A 17,161-nucleotide genomic window follows, 5' to 3' on the forward strand; every position below is an offset into this window, starting at 1 on the left:
TTTACAGCTTCCCTCTTTGCTATATCTGCTCTGGTGTCTTCCATCTTTTTTTTTTTTATTTTCCCTTCAGTGCAAAACTTTCCTCAAGCAATATTCTGAATTTCCTATTTGATGCACAGCCAGAATCTTGAAACAGTTATGTCCACAGTCTGTATTAAATGTCTTGCTCATTATTTTTATTGGCAGATTGTATGTAGGGTCTGTCTCTTCTACTCTATTAAAAACCACTTTTGTTACACTTGTCGTTGGCCTCTACCTTGCCAAATCCATCAAACTTTGCGAACTGAACATAATAACTAAATTGCAAATATTTATCATGTCAATAATGATAATAATGTAATTAAATTACAACTTCTTTGACTTTATCATATAAGGCACTATGGCAATAAATGTTTATAAATATTTTAGTCTGCTAACCAAAACAATCCTTTGAAATATTAGAATTGTTTGTAAATATTGTGACATTTTACCAATAAGAGTCAACAAAGCTTCAGATAGACTTGCTGTGTTGACCAAAGATACAGGCTTAGCAAGTAGTGGAATTAGAATTCAGACACGATGACTTTTTAAGCAATCTGTTACAATCCTTTTTCATTAATAATTTCCTTACTTTTATGTCTATGGCAACATTCTAGATTTTTTCTTCTGTTTCTCTGGTTACTCCTTTTTTTTTTTTTTTTTCATTTTATTTACTATCTCTTCCTCTTCTGCCTTATATTTAAATGTTGTAATGTTTCAGAGCTGCGTCTTGAGCTCTTTGCTCTTTTCATTCTTTATTCTTATCCAATTTAGTGTCATCATTTATATGATGATACTCCGAAATGCATATCTCCTCACTAGATGCATATCCAACTCCACAGTTCACTTATCCAGTTTTGATTTTCCATTGGCAACTGAACCATAATGTGACCAAGTCAAAAGTTGCAACAGCCCTCTCAAAATGCTTTCTCTCCAGTCAGTACAATTTTCCCAAATGGTATTCCCATTTACCTACATACTTGTGAGAAAACAATTAAAAACAAACATGTGAGTCCCTTGATCTCATTCTTTTTCACACCCAACATTTAGTAACATCACCTGTACTCTCCACCACCAAAATGTTTTCCAAATCAGCCTTCCACTCTGCACCTCCTCTATCATCACTCGCTCTCAGTCCCCACACTTTCTCACCCTACCTGGACTCATTGTGTCGCCTCTTGCCTACAAAAAGTACCGCATCCTGGAAAACAATTCAACAAAACTAGAAATCAAATTATACCATTCCTTTTCTTAAAACTCTTTTATGGGCTTTCATCAGTCATAAAATGAATCCAAATGATAGGATGCCCTGAATTGATCTGGACAATTGTTTCCTTGCCTCCCATCTAGCCTCTGCAAGCTAGACTCTGCTTTACCACCTTGAAATACATTGTTTTGTTTTTACAGCTTTGCACATATTTTTCTTTGCCTTGGAACACTCTATATATACTTGTTTTTCCCACAGAGTTGATCCTTCTTCTAACCCTGAAAAATAGATGGCTGATTAGGAAACATAAATGAGATTCATGTAATAGTTCCCAGAACTTGTCAAAGTTAGAAAATAAAAAACTACACTCAGAAAGTACAGAAATTAACACAAAAGACAGAAGATGTAAAGTAGACGTTAAAAAACAAATTAGCTGAGGAAGTTGTAACAAAGCATAATTTTGGTAATGAGTGCTAGGTTCTAAATAGTTTGAAAGCTTTTATTTAAGGTAACAAAAGCAATTGCACTATAGTCACAAATCTGGAAGGTAGGTGGCCCACAGGAAACATTAATTTAATGCATTATTTTAGAGATATTTTCAAAACCCTCCTTCTTTTCCCAGTTTATGTCAAATCATGAGATACCTTGATTTTAATCAACATTCCTTAAGAATTTCTCTATATAATTCAAATTTTTAAAATTGGAACACAGATTTATTTTCATTTTGAAAAATGAATTTCTGAAAAACCAGTACTTACCATAACATATGGGTAAATCAGACCAACCATTGTCACCACACACTATGGAGCCAGTGGTGCTTCCAGTATTGCTTTCATAACCATCATGGCATTCATAATCTAATATGTCATTCAGCTTAAACCATGTGATGCTACTTTTAGCTCTGGCATTCTTAAATACTGGCATATCACAAGATTCTAGTGCATAAAAAATTTAGAATATTATTTCTAATGTCATGTAATAAACAACCTGAATATTTCCCATTCTAAGAAGAAAAAATAAGTACTGTACAAAAATAAGACTGGAGAGAATTTATTATTTGAAAATAGTTGCCAAAAATGAAAGTATATGTTTCTACACAGCATGTTTTTCATTGTGTAAGCCCCAAATCTATTTTAAGAGCATTTTTCTTAATTCATTTATACAAAAGCACTTATGACAATGCTAGTAATAAAATAGGCCACTACAGGTGTACATTATTTTTTTAAAGAAAATCATAACAGCATTTTGTAAATTGAGAGGCCAGGCTACTTTGTACTTGAGACGTATGTAAAAAGGAAAAAAAATGATTGAAAAGATGAATTCCTTTGTTATACAAGACATTTTCTCTTTCATAATAAGAAAACCTTAAAAGAAAATTAATAAAAATTTAGTATGAGTATTTTATGATAACATTTTTGTAAACTAGGCCTCATATTAAGCATAGACATTAAAAAAAGAAATGAAAGCAGTATGCATTAATATCCTAAATATTAAGTTCACTTAATATGAGCATATTAAACATTACTTCACAAATATTACTGATAAGTGGGGAGATCACTGGAGGTCAGGAGTTCAAGACCAGCCTGGCTAACATGATGAAATCCCGTCTCTACTAAAAATACAAAAATTAGGTTGGCATGAGATGGCGGGTGCCTGTAATCCCAGCTATTTGGGAGGCTGAGGCAGGAGAATTGCTTGAACACAGAAGGCGGAATTTGCAGTGGCCAAGATCACGCCACTGCACTCCAGCCTGGACGATGACAGAGCAAGACTGTCTCTCTCTGTCTCTGTGAGTGTGTGTGTGTGAGTGTGTGTGTGTATACACATATATAATATTATATACAGATATACATATATTACTGAGTTGCTTTGCAAAAAATAACACAAACTGAGCCAACTCTTCCTAGAAAATCTTCTTAAATATCTACATAGTGTGTTAGGGAAATTGTGCAGTAGAGGAGAAATTGGTACCGTCTAGGAATATTTTGTCTCTCTACTACCTATATATTTGCAAAAAATTTGTAAGGGGGAAGATATTCAGAATTGGACATATCCTACAGTGCCAAATCTACAAATTACAGAGTTTAAATTATTTTGATATTATTCACTATGCATCTGTATCTTCATTAAAACATTGCTTTTAAATCTAGGACAAAGACTTTGATATAAAAGGCTAATCACATAAAACAGGTATATATAACAGTCATAAGGGTCTCAGCTAAATCAAAATCAGGTTAAACCAGAATACACATAAAGCTTCCTAACTTGTTTAACATAGAATGCTTTAGAGGGGGAAAATCCTGAATGGAAAAGCAGACTAATATTTGAGTAATTAATGTGAAAAGGAAAGAAAATTGATGTCTGCTTTGTTCCTCAAAGTTTTTTTTTCTTATCTTTTCAGATGAAATTATATAAGCTCCCACAAAAAGACTAAAGTTAGTAAACTTTTGTGTATCATCTGGATAACCAATACAAATGTAATAAATTACTTACTAATGCACGTGGGTTGAGCTGACCATCCATTTTTCTGACATGTAATTGATCCTGATGTTTCACCATCTGCTGTTATATATCCTAGTTTGCACTGATATTTTGCTTGTTTATTTAAGGCATATGTATACTGAGATTCAGAAATAAACCCATTCTCAATGTCTATACTTGATTTGGAACATGTTTCTAAATGGAAGAGAGTAAGAAAAAGACAAGCATATGTTCAATAACATTTTTTAAGAATTTAAATAATATGCAAATATAAAAAAATAATGAGTCATTTGTAACTGAAAACCTAGATAATCATAAGCATTTAAATACTTAAGTCAAGGAAAATAAGTTCTGAGTTGCCAAAGATATTGTGGGGAAAAGAAAGAGATCAGCCTGTTACTGTGTCTATATAGAAAGAAGTAGACATAAGAGACTCCATTTTGTTCTGTATTTGAGATGCTGTTAATCTGTGACCGTACTCCCAACCTTGTCCTTGCAAGAGACATGTGCTGTGGTAACTCAAGGTTTAATGGATTTTGGGCATGCAGGGTGTGTCTTTGTTCCTAGAAAAGCTAGGTATTGTCCAAGGTTTATCTCCATGTGATAGGATGAAACAATGCCGCTAAAAGGTTTATCTCAAGGCACAGGATTTTCCTTTAAACTTATTCATGTCACAGAGATCCTTGTTCTTATGTCTTACTGCTGATTTCCTCCCTAAAAACGATCCTATTGTCCTGCCACTCCCTTATCTTTAAGATGGTAAAGAGAATTATCTATAAATACTAAGGGAACTCAGAGACCGGTGCCGGCGTGGGTCCTCTGTAAGCTGAGCGCCGGTCCCCTGGACCCCTGCTTTTCTTTCTCTATACTTTGTCTCTGTGTCTTATTTCTTTTCTCAAGTCTCTCGTTCCACCTTACGAGAAACACCCACAGGTGTGGAGGGGCAGGCCACCCCTTCAGATATTATATCAAGACTCTTTGTCATTTTTTAAAACAAGGCTCTATTTAAGACACTTACAATTCTTTCTAAGAAATTATTGGAAATCTGTTTGTCTAATGGATTTGGAATTCTTCAGCATGTCAGAACTCAATAGACAATGAATATTGTTTCTTAGGAGTTTTTAATCTTGCCTATTTTAGATCTGCTAGGCAATTCCAAAACTCATTTAGCCAATTGGAGTATCTGAGATCTTGTGATGATCTTAAAAAATCTGCCAAAATAACTGTCATAGTCTTTGGTTCCAAGAATTTGAAATGCCATTCTGTGTACTTCAAAGTAAATGGACACGTGGAGTTCAAAGAAGATGAGAGACAGTAACAGATTTATTTATACTGAAAGGCCAAAATGATGATTCCTCAAATTATGTAGAACTTAACTTGAAAGAGTGGAAGTTACTGTCTCTGTAAACTGATGATAGAAATTACTGTCAGTTCCTACGTTGCTTCCCAGAACTCAGCTTCATTTATAAATGACTCATGAATAAGGAGAAAATCAGAAGAGGAAACATTAAATATTTTGAACTGAATGAAAATAACAACATATTAAATAAAACTTGGTGAGAAGATACTCAAATAGTGCTTAGACAGAAAATTTCCATTATATAGCTATAAAAGAAAAGAATACAAACTGAAAATAAAGTATTATTTACAATAAATTATAACAAAGAAAGCAGACAAAATCCAGCATGAGTATAAATTTTGAGAGGTGAATTAACTTACAAAGGTGACACAGCTGTCATCTACATCGCAGCCTGGAGATAGAAAGTGGTGCCTCTTTAACCTCATTAAACTCTTTCTAACATATTTTCTTAACAGTGCTTGTAAGTGAAGTTCACTCAACTGTGTAGTTAAACGTATTTTCCAAGGAGCTGCTTGTGAGCTCAAGTCAAAAATTTAAAAATCAACTCAAAAGATAACTGCAGTTTTTAAAATAGAGTATAATTAAAACAAGATTTGTATGTGTAATTTTGAATCATACCACTTAAAATGTGGAGGGCTCAGAAGAGATCAACTCTTCTACCACCACTATCACCCCGGCCCTCAACATATGGTAATATCTGTAAAGGTCACATTTTCAGAAAGTCACTTGACCTCTGATTCGATGTTGGATAATACTGTTACCTGCTTCACTGACTGTGACAGTCCTCATCAAAAGCTAACTTGCTCCCCTCCATAAATGTTTTCAAATATCTCAGGATAGTCATTATAATGTTATAACTGTATCTTTTTGTATGCTTTTTTATGCTATAATTTCTTTAACTCTTCAACTACCTATATATTTTCTTCCATGCCATGATGGTATTCTGTGCTTTATTTGACAAATGTTTTTTTTTAAGTGATTATTTTAAAGGAAATCACAGCCAGTTTGCACTCATGCAGGACACACTCCAATATGTATCTGCTGTATTCACTCAAGTATATTTAAATTTTTCTGCTTATTTTCACATGATTTGAGGAATTTAGAGTTTATTAAATTGAAAAGTGCTGTGATTCACTGATAATTGACTGTACATTGATAATGCAATGTTGATATCCCAATCTGAAGATGAAGCTAAGACTTGTTAATGATATGACCACCATAAAGTAGCTAAATAACCTGACTAAAGTACAGGGTCTAACTTGAAGAGTAAAATAGTAACATTATTAAGAAACATTTGAGCCCAACAAACTTGCAATAGAAAGAAAGAAAGAAAGAAAGAAAGAAAGAAAGAAAGAAAGAAAGAAAGAAAGAAAGAAAGAAAGAAAGAAAAGAAAAGAAAAGAAAGGAAAAGAAAAGAAAAGAAAAGAAAAGAAAAGAAAAGAAAAAAGACAGAATGGAAGAGAAAGAAAAGAAGAAAAAAAAACAAAGAGGAAAAGAAATAGAGGAACAAGAAATGGAAAGACAGAGAGAGAAAGAAAGAAAGAGAAAGGAACAAAGAGAAAAAGAAAGGGAAGAAAGAAAGAAAGAAAGAGAGAGAAAGAAAGAAAGAAAGAGAGAAAGAAAGAAAAGAAAGAGAAAATAAGTAGTTGACTCTACAAACAGCTCCAAAACCAAAGCAAGGGGCATCAAACTTGATTGAGTTGGTTGATATCAGCAGAAATTGCACATCTAATCAAGCCTAATGTAGCCTCAAGTAATCTACAAAGAAAAAAATAAAAGTAATGGGATCATCTGACACCGAATGGTGAGATACAAAACAGAGATTGATGAAGAAAAAAGATTTGGATGAAAGGTCATGATTAGGGTGAAAAGTCATATGCATACTTATTGTAAGCCGATATTAGTTAAAATTTGGGAGTTGGAGGTTACAGTGAGCCATGATTGCACCAATGCACTCAAGCATGGGTGACAGAGTGAGATTCTGCCTCAAAATAAAATAAAATAAAATAAAATAAAATAAAATAAAATAAAATAAAATAAAATAAATTCAATAGAGGGTTACTGGAATGCTGGTTAAAAAATTGCTTACTAATACTGCAGAATAGACTATTCAGAATAAGAGTCATTGTGTGTGTGTATGCCCGTGTGTGTATACACACACAATGTACAAAATATACAACATAACACATACTGTATGAGAAAGGTACCATAAAAATTGTTAGAGAATTGTTGAGTTTACCATATTTTATTTAAAAATTAAATATAGCTGTTATCAAGAATAAAATAAAAAGTATTTTTCAAATATGAAAAGATAACATATAACTTTTTAGAATAAAGAATAGTATAATACCTCTGTGCTTTTGAAAACCTATTCGTCTAAAAAGAACCAAAAAAATTCATCATGAAAAAAGATTGACAATTATTTAGTAAAATGAGCAACTTATGTTCATAATGCAAGAAAAAGGAAAGAACAACACTAGCCACAAAGAGAACGCATTTGCATTACATATAATTAAAAGAGATTTTATATTCAGAAATATTAAGATGATTCCAACTAATAAATACCAAAATCCCAAAAAGGTAAATCAAAAAAATATCAAGCCGCATTTCCAAAGATTAAAATCATTAAATAACAATTAAATTGTGAACATATACTGTAAATCCAGTTGGTAGTAAAATAAATGAAAATTTACACTACAGTGCTGTAACATTTTATAGCCATTCAACTTGTAAATATTAAAATGTGACATCACCACTCATTAGTAACATGTAAAAAAAGAAGGAACTGTTGATATAAATGTATATTGGAATAAATACTGTAGGAAACCTTCTAGAGTCGAATATGCACAATATCACAGAATACCCATTTGTACTTAATGTTCTTGGTGTGAGGTGACCAACCTCGAGTATTGACCCCAGACACTGATGCCACTTCGATATGACTTTATTTAGCCAACAAGTATTGTGCTCACTTTTACTGTATTCTTGACTAATGTCCATTAATAGGAGCATTTATTTTGCTATGTTCTTATCAAGAAATTTGTATATTCACACAATTAAAAAAGTAAAACTAAATAGGTCCATTGGCAAAACAAGTTAACAAAAACATTTTACAACAGTTAATATAGATGAGTCTGAGAATGTCATCCATGTTACTTACAAAGACATGAACATGCTGGAAACTCAAAGCAGTGTACTTACTGACACGAATGCATCTGAGAGGAGGAGACCAGCCATTCTCCGTACAGTTAACTGTGGTCTGCTCATTTGGAAGACCATAGCCAGGATGGCAGGCAACTTCTATAGAGTTACCCTGTACAAACTTTCTTCCATTATTTTCATTATATCCATTTGCCAAATAAGGAAAATAACATTTTCCTAAGGACCATAACAAGGATAAATAAAGTAAATGAGAAGCATAAATTTGCCAAAAAATAAAAGTTTATTAAAATTATTGTTACAATGTTAAATAAGATTGCATAAACATCCAAAAAAAGTATAAATTAGTATGAACTAAAATTACTAACAAAGATTTGCACAAAAAGAAATATCAACATTGAAGATTACTTCTCTGTAGTTTAAATAATTAAAATATGTATAAACTATATAGATATTCTCATAAAGTCTCTATATTTATTTCTTATATGATTTTCAAGAACTCTTCATAATAGAAAAGATCTATTCTCATCATTTTGCTTGAACAACTCTTTTCTTGGCCCTATTTCTGTTACATAAGACAAGAGTAATCACTTATGTACTCTTCTGTCTTTAATCTTTGAAAGTTTTATGCATGTATAGCTGTCCAGAGGTTTACTTACTGAGGCATGGTACTGCTGGTGACCACCCATCTTGTGTGCAATGAATGTAATCCCAGTAACTTCCTGAAGGAGTCTCAAAAGATTCATCACAGTGATAGGAGAAATATTTTCCTACAGGTACTGGAAAGTGTGGTCTACGCAAGCTCTCATAATATAGACTTCCATGTTTAATGTCAGGAAAATGACAAGGTCTCACTTGCAATAAAAAACAAACAAAGCATAAATATTTTTTACTGTAATAACTCATATTAGAGATAAATTTTGGTATCACCTTCTCTCAAACATTTTCTTCTGGAATCACAGCAACCATGACTAGTTTCCTGATCCTGACTGCTCATCTTTATAATCTATTTTCTTTTGTATAAATTAATAACCCATCATCTGGCCATTTTATTTCTCCACTTAAAATCCTTAATGGATCCCAAATCAATTAACAGGACAAGAAGAACCTCATTCTACTTTCTCTACTTCTGCTAATGTAGTATGGTCTCTTCAGCAACTCTGGAGGTTTTATCAGCATTAATTTAAACTGAGCTTATCTAACTCTATACCAAGTTATGCTAAAGCTGTCAGTTCAGGGTGTACATATTAGCATTAATTGTTTTTTGGAAAAGAGAAACAAGAAATACGACTCTAACATTAAAAAAAATCAGAAATGTAGCAAATTATCTTGAGAAATAAAACATTTTGTTGAATTTCGTGGCATTTTGTTTGTATTCGATGGCATGCATTCTTACCATAGTTCGAATTCATGTATCGGATGAGATAAATTATTGACATAAAAAATATAGGTCCATACACGAATGTTCAAATATATATATTTTATATATATATATATATATTTTTTTTTTTTACACCATAATTTAAATAGCATACAATTTATATTTCTTTTATAATTCTGGAACAAGTGATAGAAAATAATATTTACAACCTATATATTGTGAAAACTTAGAATGTAACTAAAGAAAAATCTTTACGTTTGAATCATCATAAATCAGAACTGGAAGGAGGCTAGCGGCACAACAGCTTCAGTGTGCAGACGAGAAGACTAAGTTCAGAGAAGCGACATCTTTACTTAGTGGGAAGCGTTTGCTAGTTACAGAACTGGCTCCAGAGGCTTGTTGGGTGATGCATGACAGCTTCTCTGACCCAGCCTTTCAAGCATGGATGCACAGTTTTCTGCTGAGTGTCTCCTCCATATTGGAAAATCTAACTTTCCCTGCTCTGTGTAACCTCCTGAGATACTCTTACATTTTCTTATGATTGCAAGATATTTAGTCTGAGAAAAAAAAGGACATATATTAAAGGAAATAATTTTTCTTTTTCTTTTTCTTACTTTTTTCTTTTTCTTCTACTTTTTTTTGATGGTCTTGCTCTTTCGCCAAAGCTAGAGTACTGTGGCACGATCTCGGCTCACTGCAACCTCTGCCTCACAGATTCAAGTTATTCTGCTGCCTCAACCTCTTGAGGAGCTGGGATTACAGGTGTGCGCCGCCACACCCGGCTAAGTTTTTGAATTTTCAGTAGAGACAGCGTTCCATCATGTTGGCCAGGCTGGTCTCCAACTCCTGGCCTCAAGTGATCCGCGCGCCTTGGCCCCCCAAAGTGTTGGGATTAAGGCATGAGCCCCCGGCTCGGTCAAAAATTACTTTTCTTAGTCAACGATAATTTCGAACCTGTAGCAAGGTTTTCATAGTTTAGGTTTGTTTCTAAAAATCGTTTTTCCCACTAAAAGCCACTGGAATTTCATAGAGAAACTAAAGGAACTTGGTCTGTAGTAGGAAAAGTCAAGGAAAGCCTGGGACCTTTTGTTATGCCAAAGCTTGATGGGGGCACGTGAAATATACACAGAAGCCAGCTTCTTAGTGAGATTTGAAACAGATTTGAGCGTCCCAAAGAAGTACAATGGCAATTGATTGTAATGCATTGGGTACTGAAAATGATCAGTTTAAAAGGGATTTAGAAGCAACCCTGCTCTACAATACTACTTGTCACCCTTGACACTTTGTTATGGCAACTCTAGTAGATGAATGTACAATTTATACAACTCTAAAAGGATATTCAAAATTAAAAATAATGTTCTTGACACCCTATTTTTAAATAAGTGTAAATAACTTATGAGTTGATGAAAGAAATATTGGTCAATACAAATTCAATGAATATTATACTAAGTTACAATTACAAATTTTCTGTCAAGTTTATCTTTCAAATAGTGTGACTTCCAAAAGAATTGGCATGCTAATTTGATTGTTCAGAACTGAAACAGCAACTACCATTAAAAAAAAATTTTTAGCATAAGCAACTCACAAAGTATATCATTCATTAATCATAGAAAAATATCTGTTGATTTGATTTACTAGATTCTGAATATAGATGAATACAGATAATATATAAACATAAAGTATTCAGCAAGACAAAAATCAGCAAGGACAATACACCCAAGATATTATTACCAAATTCTGATGAATACCCTCTAAAATCTGTGTTGATGGGTGTGTGTATCTATCTGTCTATCTATCTATCTATCTATCTATCTATCTATCTATCTATCTATCCATCCTTGAGTAAAATGTAGACAGTTATTTTTAATTATTAATATTGTTTTAATAAATTGTGTAAATATCATTCTATTCATCTGCTAGAACTACCATAAAAAGTATCACAGATTTCATAGAAATTTATTTTCTCACAGTTCTGGAAGCTACTAGTTTGAGATATAGCTGTCAACGGGGTTGAATTCTTCTGAGACCTCTTCCTTTGTCTTGTAAATGGTTGTATTCTCTCCATGCTTTGCGTGGTCTTTCTCTATCTATATGGTGTGTCCTTATTTTCTCTTCTTATATAGACACCAGTTATATTGGAGTAGGGCCCACCTGAATCATTGACCTTTACCGTAGTTATCTCTTAAACACTCCTTCTCCAAATGCACTCACATTCTCAGGTATTGAGAGTTTGGACTTTAACAAATGAATTTTGGAGGGATGCAGTTGAGCCAATGCTCCTGAATACACAAAGATGTTTCTCTCTACCCAAGACGTTATTCCACTAAATGAGTTACTTTCTCCTTTGAGAAATGTAGGTGCGACCCAAATTTCCAAGACATTTTGCTCAAGTTTACTCTTACAAAGAGTTCATCGGAGGAGACAAGTTTTCAACTGGAATATCAGATAAAAAATAATTTGTCATCATTCTTTTCTATAGTGCTTTTAAGAAAGTAAGTAAGAAAGTATAGCCCATATGCTTCTCTAATTCCAGTCATTTCAAACTAGTACTATTTTTCTTCTTTGCATTCTACTTTAATCTATTTAATCTTTATTTGAAAAAATGTACCTGGAACAGTTCAGTTAAAAAAGCAAATAACCGGAGTAATTCCTTTTTTTTTCCATTTTGGAATAGATCAAGTTTGTTTTGCACAACAAATAAAACTAGCAAATCATGTGATAGACAATACCATAAAACTTAAAGCTCTTTCCCTAGAATCAAATAAGGTGGCCTAGTTTTGAGAGGAGAGGCTGAGGGAAAAGATAGTCTCATAAATTGACAATGGTATTTCCGGTATTACCCTCTGTTATGTTTGCTGAAATATTATAAAACCTTGAATAATTACAAAGTTTGTATTCTTCATTAATAGCCACACACCCTTGATTGGCCATGATTTTTGACCCATATGGTTCAGCTGCTAATGTTATGATACAGTTCTTTAACATGGAAAGCCTGCATTCAAAAAGATAGTTAATATAGAAAATATGTGACTTCCAAGGAGAAATCAGTGAACAATAACATAAAACTCTGAAAAGTATTTTCTGTGTATTTACTTATTGAACATTTGCTAGTGGACTCAGAAAAGCCAGTCAAAACTTACTGTCATTCCAATGTAAGTTTATATTCTACTTTTTATGTCATTCCGATATAAGTTTATATTCTATATATATAAAAATATGTTGCTAATTTTGTTGAAACAGTAAGTTGATGATAATGTTAATTAGTTTTAGCAGCTTTTTAAAGATATAATAGAAATATACAAAACTGCATAATTTAAAATTATTATTTGATTTTTGATATATAAATCTATAAAAATCACCATATGTAAGATTATGAAAATATCAATCACTCCCAATGTTCCCCTTGTATTACGGATAAGAAAATTCTGAACGTTTCAAGCTTAGAATCTGTCTAATGACATGTTTCCTAATAAAGTTTCATGAGTATGTTCACATATATCCTTAATCAATATTAAATGGCTTTTACAGTGCAGAACTTAGAAAACAAATAAAATATTATTCATTTTTTATTTAAGTTAAAATGAGATAACATTTTATAAAATTAGTTTCTCTTATACTCCCACAAATATATGCCACTTCCACTAGCATAGTGAATAAATCCTCTTTGATTCATTAAAAAAAGATAGACATACAAAGCTAGATATTACCTGAAGTTACATTTAAGAGGGAAGCTGAGTGTTTAGATCTCTTTTAACTTACCTTGTCCATTAGCACAGAAAACCCACAAGGTGAGAATGACATTGATTAGTAACAACATGTTAGATATTCTCAGTAGTATATATTAATACAAAGGTCTCAATTACACTGTTTGGGGTTTGAAATCTTTCCTTGCTAGTTACCAAGTGTGATTCTGAATTTAAGTGCACTACCACAAAGCTAAGCCTTTAAGGTCACTTAGTAAATATCAAAGTTCAGAGAGTTTTGCAAAATCTTTCAATAATTCCAGTTAGTGGTTTCACAATCATCTGTGGAATTGATTCCCTGATGTGTACTGGTACAATTTTATTTAGGGACAGTAATGGACTGAATCCAAAAGTAATATAAAATATTAATTTATTTTATTTCTTATTTTTTGAGTAAAGAGAGTATTAATAAAGGGAACGAAAAGCTTCTGCAACTATTGGAAGAACTGAGGGAACCGTGGTCAGAAATGCTATTTCCAGAAAATTCTGATATTCAAGAATCTTAGTGATGCCCTCACTAATTATCCATGGCGCTGCAGTGGATGTTTCTCAGAAAACTTCCAGAATCAAGAAAAGCTACTGTTGGTGATCTCAGCTGCTACCAGATAATACCTTGTCTTTCTCTTCTTCCAAATCTTCTTTAAGTACATCTCATGGGGGAATCTAAGGGAGAAGCAAGTTATGGAGAAAGGAACTTCAGATACTATAGTTTCAAACTTATGGTCTGCAATGCAGAAGAAAAGGAAAATAGGAACTGGGTTGATGTCACATTGAAAATAAACATCTGGCACACTAATCTCCTTCTGAAAATCCTGCTGTTGAGCTTGGCAAGCTTATTTTTTTTTTTTTTTTTTCGTCACAAATGGTCAAAATACAATTTCTTATCCAACATACTCTTCTTAAAATGAGAACACTAATTTTAAAATTAAACACTGGAATATAGGTGAGTTTCTTCCACATACAGATGAATCTTGAATGAATAACTCTCAGGGTCCATGTCACTAAAATTTTCTGTTGTCCTTTGCTTTGCAGTACCCAACTTAATTATTTCAGGATGTACGAAAACAAACCTGTGTGTCTGGACCACATTCCACTGTCTGTATCTTTATGTGTTTAGAGAAACAGACTGATTTTCAGAACTCACAATAGATCATACTGAGTAAAAAAGTTTCAGCATATTCTTGGTATTTAAATATTTTTAAAGTTGTGTTTTGGGGTATCTTTTATTTTAAGGTACAATACATTTATACACACACACACACATATATATATATAAATTTCTGCTTTGTTAAAAGAATATAACTCAAGTCCACACATGTTCTCTCATTGACTTCTTCTGTTTTTTCTTTATTTTACATTATTATACTTGCTGTGTTTTAAGATACTGTTCATCAAAATAAGAGAATCATGGAGAGAATAACATCAGCAAAACAGCAGTGTAGGAGTTCTCCAGCTTCTCTCCCTCCTACAGAAACTTAATAGCAACCACCCAGACCCAAGATTACCACCCTGAATATCCCAGAACTCAGGAGTGAAGCTATAATATAGCAAACAAATCAAAATAAGAGCTACAAAATTGGTTAAAGAACATACAATTTAAAAAGTTATAAGTTGTAACTTCAAACATTCAAAATGCGTGCCAAAGTAGAGTAAAAACGTAGAGTTGTTTTTTTTTCTTTTAAAAAGTGAATCACAAGTTATTTTCTTGGTAAAATAAGCTGTTATAAATACAAGAATTTTGTGGGCCTCAGAATAACCACAGCACAAAGCTATAATAATTGCACTACAAGTAAAAAGGGAAGAGTCAAACAACACTAATAGAAAAAAATCATTTAACCACAAAAGAGTGAAGAAGAAAGGAAGAAAAAAAATTCTGCTTAACCACTAGAAAATAATTACAAAATGGCAATAGTTAATCTTTATCTATCAATAATTACCTTTAATGTCAATGGATTGAATTATTGAATTACAAGACATAGAGTTGGTTAGTGGATTGAAAAAAAAAACATTCAATTTTATTCTTGCTACAAGAGATACACGGTACTGTAAGGACTTATAGTCTGAAAGTGAAAAGAGAGAGTTATTCCATGCTGTTGTAAAAGAAGAGCAGGAACAGAAATATGTAAATCAGATAAAATGGACTTTAAATAATAACAGAAAAAGAAACAATTAAAGTCATTATATAATGATAAAGGCATCAAATCAGCATATGCATGTGAGAATCGTAAACATACACATATATTCTCAACATTAGAGCACATATATATGTGTATGTATATATATATATAAAAAGCAAATATTAATAACGCTAAAGAGAGAGAGAGAGAGTGCAATACAATAATAGTAAGAGTTTTCAACTCCTTACATTCAGCAATGGAAAGATACTTCCCACAGAAAATCAACAAAATGACATTGGATTTAAAGAACATTGTAGACCAAATAGATCTAACAGGCATTTTTTGAATATTTAATTTAACTGCTGAAGAGCACATTCTCCTTAACTGCACATAGAATATTCTCCGGAATAGATCATAAGTTAGGTCATAAAACAAGTTGCAACAAATTATAAAAACAGGAATTATATCAAGAATCTTTTCTGATCCTGATGGTATACAACTAGTAATAACAGAAGAAAACTTGGAAACTTTACAAACACTTGGAAATTAAACAACGTGTTCATTTAAAACCAATGGCTCAGTGAAGGCACTAAAAAAAACATTTGAAAAGTTTTAGAGACAAATGACAATGGAAACACAATATACCATAATAGATGAGATACAGCAAAACTAGTTCTAAGAGGAAACTTTATAGCAATAAATGCCTTATCAAAAAGAAGAAAGCTCTCAAATAAACAACAAACATTGCACCTTAAGGAGCTAGAAATAAAAGAACAACATTAGTAAAAACAATTTGAAAATAAATAATAAATATCAGAGCAGAAAAAAACAACATAGAGACCAAATGTAAGTACAAAAAGAATCAGTAAAGCAAAGATTAAAAAAAAATTGACAAACCTTTCAACCTTTTATTAGACTAAGAAAAACAAGGAAGAAGATCCAAATAAGTGAAATCAGAGAGGAAAAAGGAGACATTACATCTGGTTCTACAGAAACACAAAGGAACATAAAATCTATAGGGAAAAATTGTTTGCAATAAATTGGTATACCTGGAAGATATGGATAAATTTTTGGACACATACAACACATCAAGATTGAATTAAGAATAAAAAGAAATCTAAATAGACAAATAATGAGTAAGTTGATTAAATCAGTAATAAAATTCACCCATCAAAAAAACCCCAAAACCTGTTATCATCACTGCTGAATTCTACCAAACATAAAAAAAAAAAAAAAAAAAGATAGTAATTTTTCTCAAACTATGCCAAAAGTAAAGATAATGAAATTTTTCCCACTCTTTGTAGCATGCCAGCATTGCCCTGGTACCAAAACCAAACAAGGAAACAACATAAAAAGAAAACTACAGGCTGATGTCCTTGTTGAACAGAGGTGTTAAAATTCGTAATAAAATACAAAAAAAGTTAATTTCTGTTTGTTGGTTTGTTTTTCAGATGGGGTCTCTCTCTGTCAGCCTGGTTGGAATGGAGGGGCACAATCCTGGCTGGCTGTATGCTCCACCTCTTGGGCTCAAGCAATCCCCTCACCTCACCCTCCGGAGTAGCTGGGACTATAGGCCTGTGTCAACAGACCCAGCTAATGTTTGTATTTTTCGTAGAGATGAAGTTTTGCCATGTTACCTAGGCTGGTCTCAAACTCCTGGCTTGAAGCAATCGGCTCTCCTCAGCTTCCCAAAGT

At 32.5% G+C, this 17,161-nt stretch overlaps 2 protein-coding genes across 6 annotated transcripts in view; both read right to left on the reverse strand.

Moving 5' to 3' along the window:
- LOC119619702 (complement factor H-related protein 1-like) overlaps window positions 1-9,637 on the reverse strand; it is a 34,871-nt gene extending 25,234 nt beyond the window's left edge. Inside the window, exons 1-3 of the mRNA XM_073011934.1 lie at window positions 9,622-9,637; window positions 8,885-9,079; window positions 8,268-8,444 (exon numbers count right to left, since the gene is read on the reverse strand). Of these exons, the coding sequence (XP_072868035.1) occupies window positions 8,268-8,444; window positions 8,885-9,079; window positions 9,622-9,637 (388 nt within the window). The remainder of the gene's footprint in view (window positions 1-8,267; window positions 8,445-8,884; window positions 9,080-9,621) is intronic.
- The window catches only part of LOC103230383 (complement factor H-related protein 4), a 120,742-nt gene extending 107,218 nt beyond the window's left edge, over window positions 1-13,524 (reverse strand). For 3 of the 5 annotated variants that reach the window (XM_037985776.2, XM_037985778.2, XM_037985775.2), the window contains exon 1: window positions 13,366-13,524. In XM_037985776.2, the coding sequence (XP_037841704.2) occupies window positions 13,366-13,423 (58 nt within the window). In that variant the 5' untranslated portion in view covers window positions 13,424-13,524. The remainder of the gene's footprint in view (window positions 1-13,365) is intronic. The other 2 variants (XM_073011426.1, XM_073011427.1) reach the window with 1 other exon arrangement.
- Between the last annotated feature and the right edge of the window lie 3,637 nt (window positions 13,525-17,161).

This window comes from Chlorocebus sabaeus, chromosome 25 (assembly GCF_047675955.1).
Source record: "Chlorocebus sabaeus isolate Y175 chromosome 25, mChlSab1.0.hap1, whole genome shotgun sequence".
Classification (NCBI taxonomy): Eukaryota; Metazoa; Chordata; class Mammalia; order Primates; family Cercopithecidae; genus Chlorocebus; species Chlorocebus sabaeus.